Below are 18,140 nucleotides of genomic sequence, written 5' to 3' on the forward strand. Positions count from 1 at the left end.
ATATTTGACTTAGATGATTTAGAGGATGATTTTTTTGGAATTGGAGTTGATCTAAGACTTTTGGGATGATGTGATAGGGTGAATGTGTTTTGCACGTGGCAAAGACATGAATTTGGGGGTGGCAAAGTCATGGATTGAACTGTGTTCCCCAAAAATGTGCGTTGTAAATCCTAACCCCTATACTTGTGGCTGGGAACCCTGGTTATGTAGTGGTTAAGTGCTTACAGCCGCTAACCAAAAGGTCGGCAGTTTGAATCTACTAGGTGCTCCTTGGAAATCCTGTGGGGCAGTTCTACTCTGTCCAATAGGGTCACTATGAGTTGGAATCGACTCGACAGCAACGTGTACACTTGTGGCTATATTCCTACTAGGGAATGAGGTTTTGTTATGTAATGAGATGGGATCAGAGTAAAGTCAATCTCCTTTGGATTTAAAAGAGATTCAACAAGCAAGTGAAAGAAGCAGAGACAGGGAAGAGAGATGCCAAGCCACATGAAGATAACTGGTCAAGCACTCAACTACTGTCTGGAAGGTTGTGCCTCAGAACCCACCTAGATGTGCCTCAGAAGACAGGCTTGGTGATCTGCTTCTCAAAAGTCACAGCCTTGAAAACCCTATGGAGCAACTCTGCTCTGCACATGTGGGGTTACCATGAGTTGGAATCAACTTGATGGCAACTAACAACAACAAGGGCTATCACATTAAGGTGTACGTTGTGGGTATGGTGAAAATAAGCCATAGTGAAATGGAATGGACCATGAGTGGCCTTTTTTATCATGTTGAGATGATCTGTTTTTAGTATGACCACATTTACACTTAAAGACAACCAAACCACTCAGACTAGGGAGAATAACTTAGGGAACCACAAGCCAAGATCATGATGGTTTCTAGTAGTTTGCTGGTGGTTTACATCAGGCTTTACCTCTATAATTTCCTGAATTTAAGTTTCTCTTGCCTCCCCATTTTCCATTACAGACTTAGAATTTTCACGATCAACAGTGAAATAAGAAACAAACTGAGCAAGGGCCTAATTCTTGTTTGGATAACTACGATCAAGGAGAACTTGACAGCTTCTTTTTCTGATGTTAATTTAGGGCAACTACTTTCTTTTGTACTAATATTTAACAAATTCAAAACAATCACCTATGTAACAAAACAACAAAGCACATGTGATTTCTACTTCAGGAACACCAGCAAAAAATCTTGACTCAGTTTCTAGGTCTGGCTTCTTGATCTTTCCACTGCTGCCTTTACTGCATTTAGAAATAACATTTGATTCTGCCTTAGACTTTAAAACTAGACGATTTTTATTTAATAACAAATTACTTTGTATATATTTTGCCATTTGGTATTTAATTAAACAGAAATAAGGTCTGGCCTTTAGAGCTGCAAGGTTAAAATATGGTCTAAGTTAAAGGTATTAAATTATACTCAGCAATTTCACTTAGCATATTTTATTACAATCTCAGTTCTTTGAAAATTTGTGTATCATTACCAACATCCCAACTACCAGGGAGAAATACAAAGATTATATCAATTTTATCTGTAAACCTTCCAGCATCCCCTGTGAAGTAGATCTTTTCATCCCAATTTTAAGCACTGGAAACTGAAGCTAAATAAAGCACCTAGTAATAACTGGTATTCTAACACATCTAACTCCAAAGCTTGTAAGGTTCAAGTCCATTCAGAGGCACCTTGAAAGGACTGATGATCTAGTTCCGCAAGATCGCAGCCATCGAAAACTCTGTGGAACACAGTTCTACTCTGACACACAGAGTGTTGCCATAAGTCAGAATCAATTTGACACACCTGGTTTGTGTCTGTGTGCATAAACCAGTGGTTCTCAACCAGGCATGATTTTGCACTCCACTCTCACCCCCAGCGACATTTGGTAATGTTTGGAGACATTTTTGGTTGTCACACCTGGGAGGGTGGGAAGTGCTAGTAGCACCTAGTGGACAGAGGTCAGGAATGCCACTAATCATCCTACAATGCACAGGATGGTCCCACACGACAGAGAATTATCTGGCCCAAAATATTAATAGCACTGAAACTGAGAGACCTTGGTATGAAGAAAATATTCCTCAAAACGTCTTCTTACAGAAACACTACTTACTACCCCATCCTTATTCTTCCTGGTGTCTTAGTTATCTATAGTGCTGCTATACTAGAAATACCACAAGTGGGTGGCTTCAACAAACAGAAACTTATATTCTCACAGTTTAGCAGGCTAGAAGTTTAATTCAGGGTGCGAGCTCTAGGGGAAGGATTTCTCTGTCAGCTCTGGGGGAAGGCCCTTGGTCCTTGGGTCCTTGGTGGTCTTCTTGTGATGTGGCATATCTTTCCCCATCTTTCTGCTTCCTGCTCTCTGCCTAATCAGCTTGGTTTATATCTCAAAGGTATAGGTTTAAGACACACCTTACACTGATACGGCCTCATTAACATAATAAAAAAACCTATTCCCAAATGGGATTACATCCACAGGTATAGGGGGGTAAAGAATTACAACAGATATTTTGGGGGGGACACAATTCAATCCACAACACCTGAAATAACATTTAGAAGTCAATGAAAATAGCTTTACGCCATAAGTAGATGTGTATGTACTTAATACATATAGGTACGTATCTGAAAATCTTGGGTTTACAACTGTAAATTCTGAAATAATCACAGAACTTTGAGGATTTCACCCCCAAATAATATATCCTGTCATATAAATGCACAGAGTAGGGAAATACACCTCTCTCTCTCTCAAGGAGCCCTGATGGTGCAGTGGTTAAAGCATTCTGCTGCAAACCAAAAGGTCTACAGTTCAAATCCACCAGCCACTCCAAGGGAGAAAGATGTGGCGGTCTGCTTCTGTAAAGATTTACAGCCTTGGAAACCCTATGGGGCAGCTCTACTCTGACCTATAAGGTCGCTATGAGTCAGCAGTGGGTTTGGGTTGGTACTGGTGTGTGTACGTATATATATGTATGCACGTACGTATGTACGATATATGTATGTTTGGCACGTTCTCACTGATGTGTGACTGTCATACTTTTTATTGTTTATCAGAGTATGCAAGGGGTGGGGGAGGAAACCCTGACTCAGGAGAGCAGAGAGGAATAGCACATTCAAAGTTCAGTAAACATTTAAAAAAGGCACAATGAAGCCACACCACACTCTAAGTTGCAAGGCAGAAAACTGCTTTCTTGATTTTATTTCCAAAGTACACAAGGTCACAAAACTAGAGCAAGTTTTTGCTTTTTTAAACAAATTTTGTTGTTACAAATTTCAAAATCTGCACCATTGAATATTTAAAGCCAGAAACTTCAAATACAAAAGTTTGAAACTGACACTACCAACTCTCTACTTGGCATACGTGATGTGTCAAAATATTTTTCTTCTCAATAGTACAAGTGTATTTATCGCTGAAATTCAGAGTCAGGGACAAGAATAAGTGAATCAATGAATTCTGGTTCTCTTAACACTTGTGTCATTAAATAAATTAACAGAAAACACAAGGCTCTTCAGTGACTGGAGCTTTAATGTCCATGATCAAAATCAAACCCAACTTATATCCACCATACTTTAAATGATAAAAATAGGGTTTTGGAAACGTGATTTTAATCAATAATAAGTGGCGAGATGAAGCAACTATTTGGTGGCGTTACCATCCACAAAATAAATGATCAGTCTTGCCTGAGGAGGCATAAGCAGAATCACAATTCACACATTTATTTTCTTTCCCTGCTTCTCCAACATTTATAAACCAAGTCCTGCTCAGTTAGGGACTAAAATTAGTGTCAAAATAGGCAAACAGGTAAGAAATTCTATTGCAGCATGTGTTGTCTTTATTCCAAGAGTAGCCAAAGGTATTTGAAATAGTAAAACTTGCCCAGAATATTTATACCACTAAACACAGAAACATGATATATATATACATGTACATATAATATATACATATGTCACGACCCACTAGAAAAGTTAAAACTGTGCCAACATTTTCTACAAACTACTCCTCATGAGACACACCGAAGCATTAACCACATAAAATATGAACTTTCTCTGTTCACACTGCAATAAGGCATCTGAGAGCCCTAAACACTGTTGAGATGAAAATAAGAAAAAACTTTTAACATTCATATAACTTCAAATATACATGCCACACACACACACACACACACACAAAGACACTAAGAATAGTTCTTTTAAGAAGCCATACATTACAGAATTCCATATCCAGCTTCATGCAATCGGCCCTTTTTATGTTTACTCAAAATGTTTACTTGCCCCTTGAACTAATACTCCGAATTTCCATGACTCAGTCTTTGATTAAACATTTGGTGAACTGAGGAACGGTGAAAGCAACATATAAACTGAGGCAAATAATTAGTTAGAAGTCAGATATTTCTTCATATCCATAATCTATATGAATAAGAGTTTCAGTCTCCTCAATTAACATCCCCCAAGACACACTCAGGCTGTATTTCCCCTGAAAAATGCCATGGCAGACAGTCAAAAGCAGTTATAATTTCCAGAATAATTGGTTAGTGTGATCAAAGAGATCCCCCCCCCTCCTTTTTTTTTTAACTGGGGAAAGTTGGTAAGATTGCAGAGGGGGAAAAAAAAAAAACCTGTAAGCTACTTCATATTCAAGATGCAGAACCACATACTCCACGGTATCATTTCTTTTAGAGTTACTCCGTGTAACGTACAAACAGTGTTTTGGGTTGCTTAGGTGTAGAGTGGCCCTCAACGGCTCTGCTCTGAAGATGCAGCGTCGTCCTTGACCGATGTTTTTGTCTCTCTATAGAAATGCTTGTACAGCAATTTTTTTTTGAGTAAACTACTGATGATTAATAACAATTCCATAACAAATATTTGATCTCTAGCTCAGTTGAAATTATCAGTGAGGATTATTTGGGAAGTTAGTAGTGATACTATCTGGCCTTTGGATCACCTGAAATTTAAAGGAAAGCAGCTGGAGACACATGCCTGAAACTCAATTCTGTCCTGTCAGCTTAACCACACGTAACAGGTCTTCCTTAGGGTACTAGCTCATTTCTCAGACTGCAGTTGGTACGGATCTATCTACACAGAAAACTTTTCTGAAAGAGATACTGATTTACTTAGAGCCAAATTCTAGATAAATAGGAAGACTAGGGGAAAGAAGGGTCTCACACATGTCCACCTTTTGGAGTAGTCTCTACTTATAAACTAAACCTGTTGCCATCGGGTCAACCCAACTCTAGCGACCTTACAGGACAGAGTAGAACTGCCCCACAGGGTTTCCCAGGAGGGGCTGGTGGATTTGAACTGCCAGCCTTTTAGTTAGCAGCCGAGCTCTTAAGCACTGTGCCACCAGGGCTCCAATTTCTACTTATAGTGATAGCTTAATCTTCATTACATGACAATCAGGAATAGAAAGGACCAACTTTATATTAAAATTTGTGTTCTGCTACATATTTATTCTTATAGTATCTTATAAATACATTGTATTCATATAAAAAAGTCCAGCCATCTGGCATTCAAAAATAGTTACTATTATAAAATCAGAAGCCATGAACACAGTCAAAGAATGCTGGGGGCGTTGACATTTTGAAATCCTTATGAGTAACACATTTAACTGCATCCAAAAAGAACAGAGAAGAAGGGGCAAGATTCAAAGTGAGAGGATAGGTGTCACAGTGATGCATTTTTGGAAGCAGTACCTTCACCTCTAAGCACCTTTCAGGTGATAGCTAGCTCATAGGCACCAGAAATTCATAATAAAAATTACATTACCCAAAAGGCACAGATGAAAAGTTTAACACAGGTATAAAAGTAACTGTATGTAAGGTTAAAAACCTATTTTAAAAATGCTTCCAAACATGTAAAACTATACACTAATCCATTACAGACATTCAGCTTAAGTTACCATTAAAAAGTGTACACAATATTCTGCTTAATTGTAATTTCATGCCAACATTAATTTATAATGCAGCATTTACCACCACAGCACCCAAAGAGGTTAACAGAAACCAACTCCCTACTAAAATCTAGGGAAAAGGTTTTACAGCTAATGAAATTTATTGCAGACCTTAGTATTTACTATAGAGAAACTGTTGGCTCACTCCACTATATCCACGCTCCCTCACAATCTGAAGGGAAACACAATGGGTTCACTTTCTTCTACTAAAACAATATTTAACACATTTGGCAGGTAGTATCCTTTTGCGCCTTTTTTCTTTTTTTTTCAAAGGATAAATCACTTTCACAAAACTACGGCTCACACTTTTTCAAAGCTCAACGTGATTTTCTGGAACTACACAAAGACATGTTGGCCATACAATAGTAACTGTACATCCTCCCAGAACTGACGGAGGAGACTTACTCTCTCACAATGTATTTGATCATTCTGCGTCTATAAGGAAAATATCCTCCAGGAACTGTGTTCAAGAGGGTAAGGATTATATAATGATTCTTACATATAAAATATACAAGAACGTTTAAAAAAAAAAAAAAAAAACTGAATGGGGGAAATTTTAAAATTTGGAACCAATAATTACAGAATTTCAGTCTGTAACTACCAAGTGATAAATGAGTTATAATTTTTTCTTACTAGAAAAATATCAGCTACAGTGGAGAGCCTGTGTTTAGCTGGGAACAGCCGTTCTTTTTAAAGAGTCTAGGTCCATGAGTTCAGTGGATAGGGCAAGCTACAAAATCTTAGTCACTGATCTGGCTAGTCACCGCCATGAATACCGCCATTGGCCTGGAGGCCTTGGATCACTCTCCAACAAAATCCATCCCCACTACTGTACCAATGCTTGTCATCTCTGTGTGCAGCTGACATTTGTTCATCTCTAATGAACCTGATAGATGCTCCTTGACTTTAGCATATAAAAGAGTGTATATGTCTCTAGCCCTGTAGCAGTCTATCGGTTAAATACTGAAATCATTTCATAAACAAGGTTCATGGATGATTAAGTGACTCAGAAGTAAAACCAGTAATTTCTAAAACATGTTGGTGTTTTCTGTTATTAAAAACATTCCAAACACACTTCAGAGTTTTTAAACAAGCTATAAAATCAAGAAGGAACATATATGTCTGTAAGTATTTTTGCCATGAATGTTTCCTTACCAACTGCGGGGGGGGGGGGGGCACTAAATGGACCATAAATTAAATGAGAAAGGTATCCAGAAACAAATGGAAGAAATTAGAAAGTACCACTTCCAGATGATTCAAGTATCAGCTTGGTGTGCATGTAAGTTCACCAATTTCTCCAGCTATGGTTTCAGATTCAAAGTGCTACATCTTACTTAGGTATTAATATTGTGAAACTTATGAAATCAACCTCTTACAGAAAATCTATCTTTTTTGGATGGTTTATTTACCTTTAGTAACTTTAATGCCTTTACGATTTCAATATAACCAAACAAAACTATTCAAAGTAAATGCCTTATGGTTTCTGATTAACTTCTTTTTGGTACCTTTTGAGGCTGGTAATGAAATTTAGAAGAGACCAGGTGTTCATTATCTCAAGAGAAGAAGCATGGAGAGAGCACAGATGAACAGTGAGGAGGCTCTATACTATGGAGCCATCCTTGCTCTGGGCTGGGATCATCACAGGCACTGCTCCCATTCTACTGAGATTTGGGCCAGCTACCTTAGTGGGTGGGAGAGTCGGGCTCTGAGGAGCATGTTCAAAGTCTTCACTTGGCACTTGGTTATACTGAGTCTTGGAATAGCCTTCCATGTTGGAAGGAGACATGGATCCCAGGGATGAATGATTGCTGCCGATGTAGCTCCTGGCAGTGGATGTTCGGCTCTTTGGAGGAGGCACATCCTCTCTGGAAAGCAAAGTTCCCGATACAGGTTAAAAGAACAAGTTTTTTAAAACCTACAGTTATGTAAGCTACGAATCATGGGTGGGGTGGGGGAAGATCCTCTAGTATATTACTAGTATATACTAAGTACATAAAAAGTATGTGTGTGTGTATTTAGTTACCTGATATCATGATGCACTTCCTTTTCATATTTTTCTTCTCTGCGCTTTTTACGGCAGCAAAAGATAATTAGACCGATGAGCACTAGAGCAAGCAAAATTCCGATAACAGCTCCTGCAATTGTTGCAGCTCTATTTGAAGCTAGAACAGGAGGTTAATAAAAATACAATTAATAGTTAAATAAAACTATATTCATACCGAAGGTAGGATACACACTAATAGGTTGGGAATTATTTAGCCTTTTATGATCTAGGGGGAAAATTCATTAAAAGAACTTTCCTCTGAAATGTATAATCTACATAAAACATAAAAAAAGATGAAACAAGGGTAAACAATTTTAATACTCAAAGCTATCCTGGTTAAAAAAATAAAAAAAAATTTTTTTTTTATTAGCATATAAGAATGTTCTAAGCTGCTCATACTTACAATGGTTAAATATGGTACACGAAAGTTAATTTGACAACTCTTATTTTCTTAATTTAATATCACTATGATAATGAAGAAGATTTTGTTAATATAGTATTTTCTCCTTTCCATAAGTTAGAAAAGCTAATAACCGAGCCACAAAATGCTTTGTGCAAAATTAGCATCCCCTTGCCCTGGACAGACACTTGCTGACTGACTCAAAGAAGAGCTCTATAAAGTAACAGAAAGAAACGTTATCACGACTGACGGAAAGATACTTACGAGGAACGACATCCAGGCGTAGCAGGCACTGGTCAGTGCCCACTCTGTTTTGGACTGTACAACTGTATGTCCCAGAATACTCAGTAGAGGCATTTTTTACAGATATAACAGGTGAAGTCATTTCTACGGTGAGAAGGGGAGGGAAAAGAAGTGCAAAATTCATTTTTACAGTACAGGCAGTCCCCAGGTTACAAATGTCTGACTTAAGGACAACTCATACTTAAGAACGGACTGCTATCAAGCCTATTATATTAAAAATTTGAGTTAAATACAAGGTTCTGTAATGACAAATGTGCATACTACTTCCTGGCCCTCATGAAAACACTGTGGCGCAGTTTGGAAGTGTTTTCTCAGGTGTTCTATATGCATGTGGGGCCCTGATGGCGCAGTGGTTAAACGTTAAGGCTGCCAACCGAAAGGCTGGTAATCCAAATCCACCAGCCGATCCTTGGAAACCCTATGGGGGACAGTTCTAAGACAAACATACGGACTAACATTTGACTAAATGACGCTAAATAAGAACCGTATGTACCTGTTCCAACTTACCTACAAGTTTGATTTAAAGACAGGCTTAGAAACGGATCTCGTCTGTAATCCACAGACTGTCTGTACTATTTCAACTCTTAGCTCTGAGATTTTAGTTTAAAGCACAACAGACTAAAACTGGGCTGCACAAACAGTTCAGCAAGCCACATGCATGCCCTGGAATGAAGCAATCATGCCTCCAGTTCACTTGTATCAAGGTAAAAGAAACCACGATTCCTTTAGCCAGGCACAGAGATCCTCAGCTGATTCAGAGGAGCTGGTCCTACACATAAACCCACTTCTGCCACCATCTGATTTATAAGAAGTGCCCCATGCCATAAAGGCTCTTGGTGCAGCAAAAAGATTTGCAAAAACTTATCATGTGGAAGAAACATACAAGACAAAGTCAGAAGGGATCTCAGATCACCTAGTTTGGCCTCTTGGTTTGAAAAACGAAACAGAAGCCAAGTCCTACTTAAGACCAGGGTGGGGAGGAGGGAAGCAGGGTAAGTCATGTTCAAGTGTTGCATTCCTTTAAGTTAGTAATTGGCTTTAACTACCAGGTCAATTAACACACCATGGGTAAATTATTACATCTCCAACACGAACTATTAACAAGGCAAAACAGTCAAGATCCAGTTCTTGCTGTTATAATTTAGCCACTATCAAATTTATGATATGAACATTTCCCATCATTATCATCAATTGAAAAAAAAAATCACAAAGTTAGTAAATATAACATACTAAAAGGTGAAATCATTACAGAAATGTTATTTATTAACTTATACTATATGACATTGAGATGCCATTATAGAACACTGGATCGGTTCCCACAGAACTTTGATGGTTCTGTGTGGAAAAGGGAAGGCATTCAGGAATTAAACACACACGAACACACACCCCCTACTGGATTTAAGTTCAAACCAACGGCACACCTTACAAATCGGATAATCAGCAGTACCTGCTAACCATGACGCGGGCATTTTCTGAGAGTCAGACAGTTTTTGCCATTCATATCGTAATGGAAGTGAACCTTCCTGTGGCTCACATTTTAGTTTAAAGTCATTTCCGATTTCTTCTGATCCATCAATGTAACATCTCGTACCTGAAGGCTTAACTGGGAAAAGGAAAAAAAGAAACTTCATACAAGAAAATGGAATTCACTTTTATAACACTTAAACACAGAGCATGCTGCACAGCCACCAGCTTGTTATCAGTGGATCCTGCATTCAGAATTAACAAAAAGACTGAAAAGCCACAGTAGGTTCTCAACACCAGTTTACTCAGCTTTAACCCACAAAAAACAGGCAAGGAGCTCAGGCAAGCAACAACTGCATTAGGAGTCTGGCAATATAACAGGGGCAGCTCTGCGCTCCTCCGTTCCACAAGGCGCACTTCAAAAGAGCAAGGATGATGCGGGTTGGACCACTTAAGACTCAAGGAAGCTTTCCTCTCCATTCCTTACCTATTCTTTTACTCCGTGCTTGACATGTAGCCCTCTGGGAGTATGTGCCAAGTCACATCTCTCTGGGTGCTGCTACCCGTCAATCAGAGAGTTTACAATACATAGTTCTAGTAACAGGGACAATCTGCTTAGTGCAGCAAGGACCAATTAACATTCCACAATTACATTCACTCTATACTTTCCAGAAAGCAATGTTATAAAGAGGTAAATTTGAGGTTATGTCCCAGGTCTTCCTGGGTAAAAGTTTAAAGCAGCTGCTAAACTTACTTACTTCCTGCAATTCACCCAACCCGCACCCTGGATTAACACCTGTCATCTCATACTCTTCTGAAACTTCATGAAGGCAGAACATACATACAATAAAACCGTATCTTAATCTGCAGGCTGATCACTTCTGACAAGCACTACCCAATCATCTTCCAAGAAAGTTTCCTCATGCTTGGTACAGTCCATCTCCCTCCCCAACTCTAGCCAATCAGCCACTGCTCGGATTCCTACCCCTATAGATTAGTTCTGCATCTTCTAGGCTCATATAAATGGAGTAAGACAGCATATACTTTTTGGTCTTCTACTCTTCCTTTAGTCAACATGTTTCTGAGACTGATCCATGCTGCTGCATACACCAGTAGTTCGTTCACTTTAATTGCTGAGTAGTATTCCAATGAATGATGACGGCATAAATTTCCTCATCTGTGTACTTTTTTTTTTATGTACTTGTTGATGAACACTTTTTCCAGTCTGGCGGCTATTGCTAAAGCCTAATCAGCTAAACCCACCCTGAGTAAGCACGTAGTCTGTCAACATCAGACTGATGAGTCAGGATGGCACTCTAGAGGAAGCGCGGGATGCCACTGGACAAGAGAGGAGGGACTTGGAAGGATTCTGAAGAGTGTCTAAGGGAAGTGGGTATCTGTTCTGAAGCAGATGCTGTTTCTGGGGTGGGATTAGGAGAAGTGGGGATTAAACAGGGACTGGGTTCTGTCAGGCGGTGAGGGTGGTTCAGCAACTGTACCCCCAGTAAAGGATGAGTAGAGCTAAACAGGTCTGGGGACGACACTGGGAAGACAGCAGTAGTCTGCATCTTACAGCTACAACTTCGGGATCCTTGGTGGCGCAGTGGTCAAAAGCTCCACTGGTAACCAAAAACTCGGCAGTTCTAACCTACCAGCTGCTTCTTGGCAACCCAACAGGGCAGTTCTACTCTGCCCTATAGAGTCACTATGAGTCAGAATCGACTTGATAGCAATGGGGTTGGTTTTGGTTTTTTTTCTACAACCTTGGGAGAAACTGTTTCTTACAAACTCTGCAGCTGGCTTTATCTGCCTGTGTCTTCCCAGTGTAATAAATATCAGGACTGCTTTTCCTTTTTAATTTGAGCTGATTTTCACCTTTCAGTCTTGTATGAGTTTTTATTCTTCCACTATTATGAATAAACGTGAAGATGTATTTATAGTTTTCTACTATTGGGAACAATGCTGTTTGGCCATCCATGAACCCATAGGCCTACCTTTTCCTTTCTTTTGGGAATTGCTGGGTTATATGGTTAGTGTATGTTTATAGGAGACTGCTAAACTGTTTTCCAAAGTTGGCCAACAGGATTTGTCCTGTCCGGTGGGGTATCTTCAGCTAAGTTTGATTGTATGTCTGCCCTTCACCTGTTGCTACTTCTACTTTTAATAGGGACCAGCAATGCTTTTAACTGCTTTGCTGAGTTTTCTAGGCAAATTTGTTTGTTTTTAGATTGACAGTTGCCATGGAGATTACATCAGTTGGACTTTCACACTAATTTTGCAAATTACTTCATCTTATGAGCTTTTACTGAAATAAGCCTTGTTCGCCTTCGAACTACCCACAAATCCTTTTGTATGCTAGCAGTAAAGGAGGTATTAAGACAATGCTCTGTACATCAAAAATCTATTGGTAATATCCTATTCTAACCCTAAAATTTCCCTTTCCCATATACCAAGCATATCCAATATGGCAGTTACTAAAAGCCACTGTTCAGAATTCCAGGGCCACCTTGAGTCTGGGATCTCAACATACTGCAGCCACAAAAAAACAAGATTTTGTCACCACTGGTTTCCCGGTGTCACTTTGGAGTAGCCCACGTGCTTTCCGCTGGGAAGAGAAAATACAATACTTTTAAATGCCCAACCCCAACGATTCCATCACTAGGAAGAGTAACTCTTAATCCATGGTAGTCCTGCTGGAATGGTAGAGGAAGAAAGATAAAAACCACAAAGGAAAAACAAAGCCTTGTCTCCTACACGTTTTGTTGGCCTGGGCTTTCAGGATAGCTGGCCATTATCCTCAGAACATTTAACTCCACGAGCATGAGCACAGCCAATAGTCCTTCCCAGGTAAGGGTACTGGACTGTCCAGTTACACTTGCACCAACTTAGTAATGCTGTGCTCCATGCCTATATTCCATCATCATCCTTCCATGCTAGTGGCCGAATGGGTCTATAGGAAAAGCTCTCTAAACCCCTATAGAGGACAGCATGTAGTTTTATCATGATGTCATCCTTCTAAGAATGTCATTTCTGCATGCTTCAAAATATCCCAACTCCAGGAGAGATCCATCAATAGATGCTAAATTCAGGAGGCAAAAGCATGAGGCGAAATAGGATATTTTCATGGTGTCAAACTATCTCCCCTAAGATATTTTTTAATTACAGAAGGAAAAATAGTAACTTTATGGTGGAGAAGCCCATCTGATAAAACTTAAACCAAGTGATCATGATTAACAACAAGATATACTGATATCCCACGCCCCTTGACATAACTGAAGGAGACTAAGGAGACATTTGATAAATGTATTGTGGAAAACCATGAAATTCAAATTAGGTCTGTAATTTAGTTAATAGTATTGTTTTGTTAGGTCCCCTCGAGTTGGTTCCAACTCAGCGATCCTACGTACAACAGAACGAAACACCAATGTACCAATGTTTGTTTTGATAATTGTGCTCTGAAAACGGATGATGAGTATACAGGAACTCCCTGCTATTTTTGCAACTTTTAAATAAATCTAAAATTATTTCAAAACAGAAAGTGGGGGTAAAAATGCCCTGCCTCCAGGGGTTTGGGGACCATGGTTTCAGGGGACATCTAAGTCAGTTGGCATAATAAAATCTATTAAGAAAACATTCTGCATCCCACTTTGGAGAGAGGCGTCTGGGGTCTTAAACGCTAGCAAGCAGCCATCTAAGTTTAAGATACATCAATTGGTCTCAACCCACCTGGATCAAAGGAGAAAAAAGAACACCAAAGATACAAGGTAATTACGAGCCCAAGAGACAGAAAGGGCCACATAAACCAGAAACTGTATCAGCCTGAGACCAGAAGAACTAGATGGTGCCCGGCTACAACTGATGACTGCCCTGACAGGGAACACAACAGAGAAGCCCTGAGGGAGCAGGAGAGCAGTGGGATGCAGACCCCAAATTCTTGTAAAAAGACCAGACTTAATGATCTGACTGAGACTAGAAGGACCCCAGTAGTCATGGCCCCCAGGCCTTCTGTTTGCCCAGGACGGGAACCATTACCGAAGCCAACTCTTCAGACAGGTATTGGACTGGACAATGGGTTGGAGAGGGATGCTGATGAGGAGTGAGCTTCCTGGATCAGATGGACACTTGAGACTATGTTGGCATCTCCTCCCTGAAGGGGCAATGAGAGGGTAGAGCGGGTTAGAAGCTGGTGAAATGGACAGGAAAAACGAGAGTGAAGGGAAGGAGCGGGCCGTCTCATTAGGGGGAGACAAACTGGGAGTATGTAGCAAGGTGTATAAGTTTCTGTGTGAGAGACTGACTTGATCTGTAAACTTTCCCTTAAAGCACAATTAAAAAAAAAATGCCCTGCCCCATAGCAATGGCTTGCAGATGCCATAGGACCTTTAGGGCTAGAGTTGACTGCGTTGTCACACATGCTGTTGTTGCCAATGTGTTCTGGTAGCATGGATGCAGTCTGAGTGCACTACATACGTCCAGGAAACCATTTTAATTGTGCATGCTCTACTCTTTCAGAACAAGTCAGTCTGTTCAAAGCAAAAGGTCTTAAGAGAGATTGTGATATGTGGCCACCATATTAACCCTCAATCAGTTCCTTCTGTTATCATCACCTCCCTTTAGCTTCTTTATTCAACAGCATCTTCGTGCTGTTTTGATTCTAAAAGAGTAGGACAGGCTCTGGCCTATGGGGAAGCTACAGCAACACATTCATACAACTGACTGAGAGACACGTTGGGTTCATGGCCACACAGATCACAGGGGCTCAGTGGTGAACTATCATTATTCTATGGACACCACAGTAGCATCTCCCTCAGATTTTCTACAAAAGAAAGTATTCAACAGAGCAACTAACAGTGAATCAAATGAAAACTCCAATGAACCATGATTCAGTCAGATCACTAGAAGGCATTTCATCTTATCTTTCCTCCAGATTACCCAGGCAGGATTTTCAGGCAATGCTAACAGATAAGCTTGATTTTCACTGCCAAGAGAAAACAAAAGTGGCTTTCTACCAGGAGTGGCAGGATTCCTCTGAGAAGATGGAAGAGCAAGCTAGAGAGGTTCTTTGCTGGCTCTGAGGCAGCCTCGAGGGATCAAAGTATATCAGTCACCCATTATCATTAGGGGCAAGAGCCTCTGGGTGATGAAAATGGTCAAGAGCTCGGCTACTAACTGAAAGGCTGGTAGTTTGAATCTACCAGGAGGCACCTGAGAACAAAGGCCTGGCAATCTACTTCAGAAAGGTCACAGCCACTGAAAGCCCTATGGGACACAGTTCTACTACTCTGACACACATGGAATTGCCATGTGTCGGAACTGGCTCAATGGCATCTGGTTTGGTTTTTTTTATTTCTTAATAGTGGGGGCAGCTAACAACAACGAATATTTCCTGGCTCCTTTCTCTTCAGCAAGACCTTCTTCCTCTTTCCTCTTATCTCAATTTAAACCCCTTCTCCCCTCTTTAGGTTTAATTCATGGTTTGCTTGGCCATGGTAATCTCCTACAGATTTAACAAAAGGAGTTAGCATTAACAAAGCACTTCCATTCCAGGAAATCAGATGTTGGGTTTGTAAGGTTTAATTAGAAGAGCCATTCCTCCCGCTGCTGCTGTGAGAGTGCACTTGGCCGTATTATGTGCAATCAGTATCCAAGACCCCCTTTTTTTTTTTTTTAATTTATTGTGCTTTAAGTCAAAGTTTACAAATCAAGCCAGTCTTTCATACAAAAACTTATACACACTTTGCTATGTACTCCTAGCTGCTCTCCCCCTAATGAGACAGCACGCTCCTCCTCTCCACCCTGTATTCCCCGTGTCCATTCAATCAGCTCCTGTCTCCCTCTGCCTTCTTATCTCACCTCCAGACAGGAGCTGCCAAGCCCACCTCCTTTTGGGATACGTGTTGTAATACTTAAAGGCAGAGTCACACTGTCCTGTGCTGCAATGACCTCTTCAGTTGGAACCTGCAAATTTAACCTAGAACCTGGTCCTATGGGATCCAGCAATACACACATACACAAACTGTGCTCGTCCACAGTTCTTCTGGGAATACATGCCAATCACATTCCTTCCAGTGCAGCTGTCCCATCAAAGAGGGGTTCCATGATAAATAACTCTGATGACCAGGTATAATCTGCTTGGTTCATCATGAACCAGCTGAACTTCCATATATACCTTAAGAGTTCTTGGACAGCAGTGTTGAAAGAAAGGCCACTCGGGATCACATTCTCAGGTATCCCTGGGTCTGGGATGAGTTCAGAACACCTCTTAAACTTTTACCTGTTTACACACTTACCGCATTCAAGCAGCAATCAAGAAATCAAAAAACCTATTGCATTGGGTAAACCTGCTGCAAATGACCTCTTTAAAGTATTAATAAGAAGTAAAGATATCACTTTGAGGACTAAGGAGTGCCTGACAGTCATGGTAATTTCAATCACTTCATATGTATGCAACGATTGTGAGAATGGTACAGGACCAGGCAGTGTTTTATTCTGTTGTATATGGGGTCACTGTTATTCAGAACCGACTCAATGGTACCTAACAACAATGTCATCATCAAGAGGGACCAATCCCTGGAGAAGGACATCATGCTTGGTAGAGGGTGAGCAAAAAAAAGGAAGACCCTCAATGAGATGGACTGACACAGTGGCTGCAACAATGGGCTCAAGCATAATAACAATTGTGAGGATGGTACAGGACTGGGCAGTGCTTCGTTCTGTTGTACAGAGGGTCGCTATGAGCTGGAAGCAAATCCATGGCACCTAACAATAACACACACTTATAAAAAGAAAGGTTACTCCATGTTTACTCACTATAGACACAGAAAGCTAGGCTTTCCAATGTCATCATATTCCTTTTCCTGGTTCCTTGGCCAGGTTCACTTACTCTCATACCACAGGAAACATTCTGATGCAGTGCCATGTAGGATGGGGTGCCCTGTCCTCCTTTTCTTCCCACCCGTTGATGCTGCCAGTAACCAGAAAACTGCCTCACCAATCAGGATAGCCCCAGAAGTTGTCATTGGGGAGCACACGAATCAGCAATACTTCTAGTACACATCTGCTCTGATATTCATTCTTTAGAATGCAATGATATTCTAAATGACTCTGGAATCCAACACACTTTTCTACTTTACACTAGTCAGTTATCTACAACAGAAGGAATGAGGTGAAAGTTGATGTGGGGAGGCCTGCCTTGATTAGTTATTTCTAGGGTGTGCTAGGCAATCCCAGCAATCAGCATTTCCTATATAAAGTATGTCCCTGAGTCCCTCCTCAAAACAGGAGACTTTAGGTCAAGAACGGGGTATTTGCTGTCATAGAAAAAAAGAGCTGGATGGCTATGTTTTTCTACATGGTAGCCAATGCACATTTTGTGTAAAGTCACCACAATAAGGTTTTAGAAGTATATTTATAAATTACAACATTTGAGGGTGTCTCAAACTGAAGAAGTTAAGACTGCCTGTGCACATCACCATAGAAACTAGAGGAGGAGAAGGAACTTTTCAGTCTTTGACACTTCACAAAGCAGCTTATGCTTATCTCCTTCATTATCATATACAGAGCTACAAGACACCCTGTGATCATCTATCTAACCCTCTCACTTTAAGGATACAAAACAGTGATGCTCAGGGAGACTATATGACTTTCTCTGACATCTAATGGCCATATTCCAAGTCAATGTTCCCTTTACCACATTCCATCTCCTAAATACTCCAATTATTCATAATAAAAACCTCATTTATTTGAGGGTAATGAGGGTAAAAGCTTAAAAGAACACATAATAATTCTGAGCTGAATGAGATCTCACGGGTAAATTTAAAGACTATTAAATCTCATTCTTCAAAAAGATAGGCTGAGGCCCAGGGAAATGAAGAGGTTCCAGTTAATTCCGAGACAAAACAAAGTAAGGATCTCCTCTCTGCCTTGGGGCCTTCCCCCCATCATCACATTCCTCCACTTACTTTCAAACTCTTTTG

The 18,140-nt window shown here is 40.3% G+C and overlaps 1 protein-coding gene across 1 annotated transcript in view; it reads right to left on the reverse strand.

Annotated features, from left to right (window-relative positions):
- Positions 1 to 3,210: 3,210 nt before the first annotated feature.
- The window catches only part of CXADR (CXADR Ig-like cell adhesion molecule), a 56,409-nt gene continuing 41,479 nt past the window's right edge, over positions 3,211 to 18,140 (reverse strand). Inside the window, exons 4-7 of the mRNA XM_049858585.1 lie at positions 10,148 to 10,303; positions 8,662 to 8,784; positions 7,977 to 8,115; positions 3,211 to 7,818 (exon numbers count right to left, since the gene is read on the reverse strand). Of these exons, the coding sequence (XP_049714542.1) occupies positions 7,554 to 7,818; positions 7,977 to 8,115; positions 8,662 to 8,784; positions 10,148 to 10,303 (683 nt within the window). The 3' untranslated portion in view covers positions 3,211 to 7,553. The remainder of the gene's footprint in view (positions 7,819 to 7,976; positions 8,116 to 8,661; positions 8,785 to 10,147; positions 10,304 to 18,140) is intronic.

This window comes from Elephas maximus, chromosome 18 (genome assembly GCF_024166365.1).
Source record: "Elephas maximus indicus isolate mEleMax1 chromosome 18, mEleMax1 primary haplotype, whole genome shotgun sequence".
Lineage (NCBI taxonomy): Eukaryota > Metazoa > Chordata > Mammalia > Proboscidea > Elephantidae > Elephas > Elephas maximus.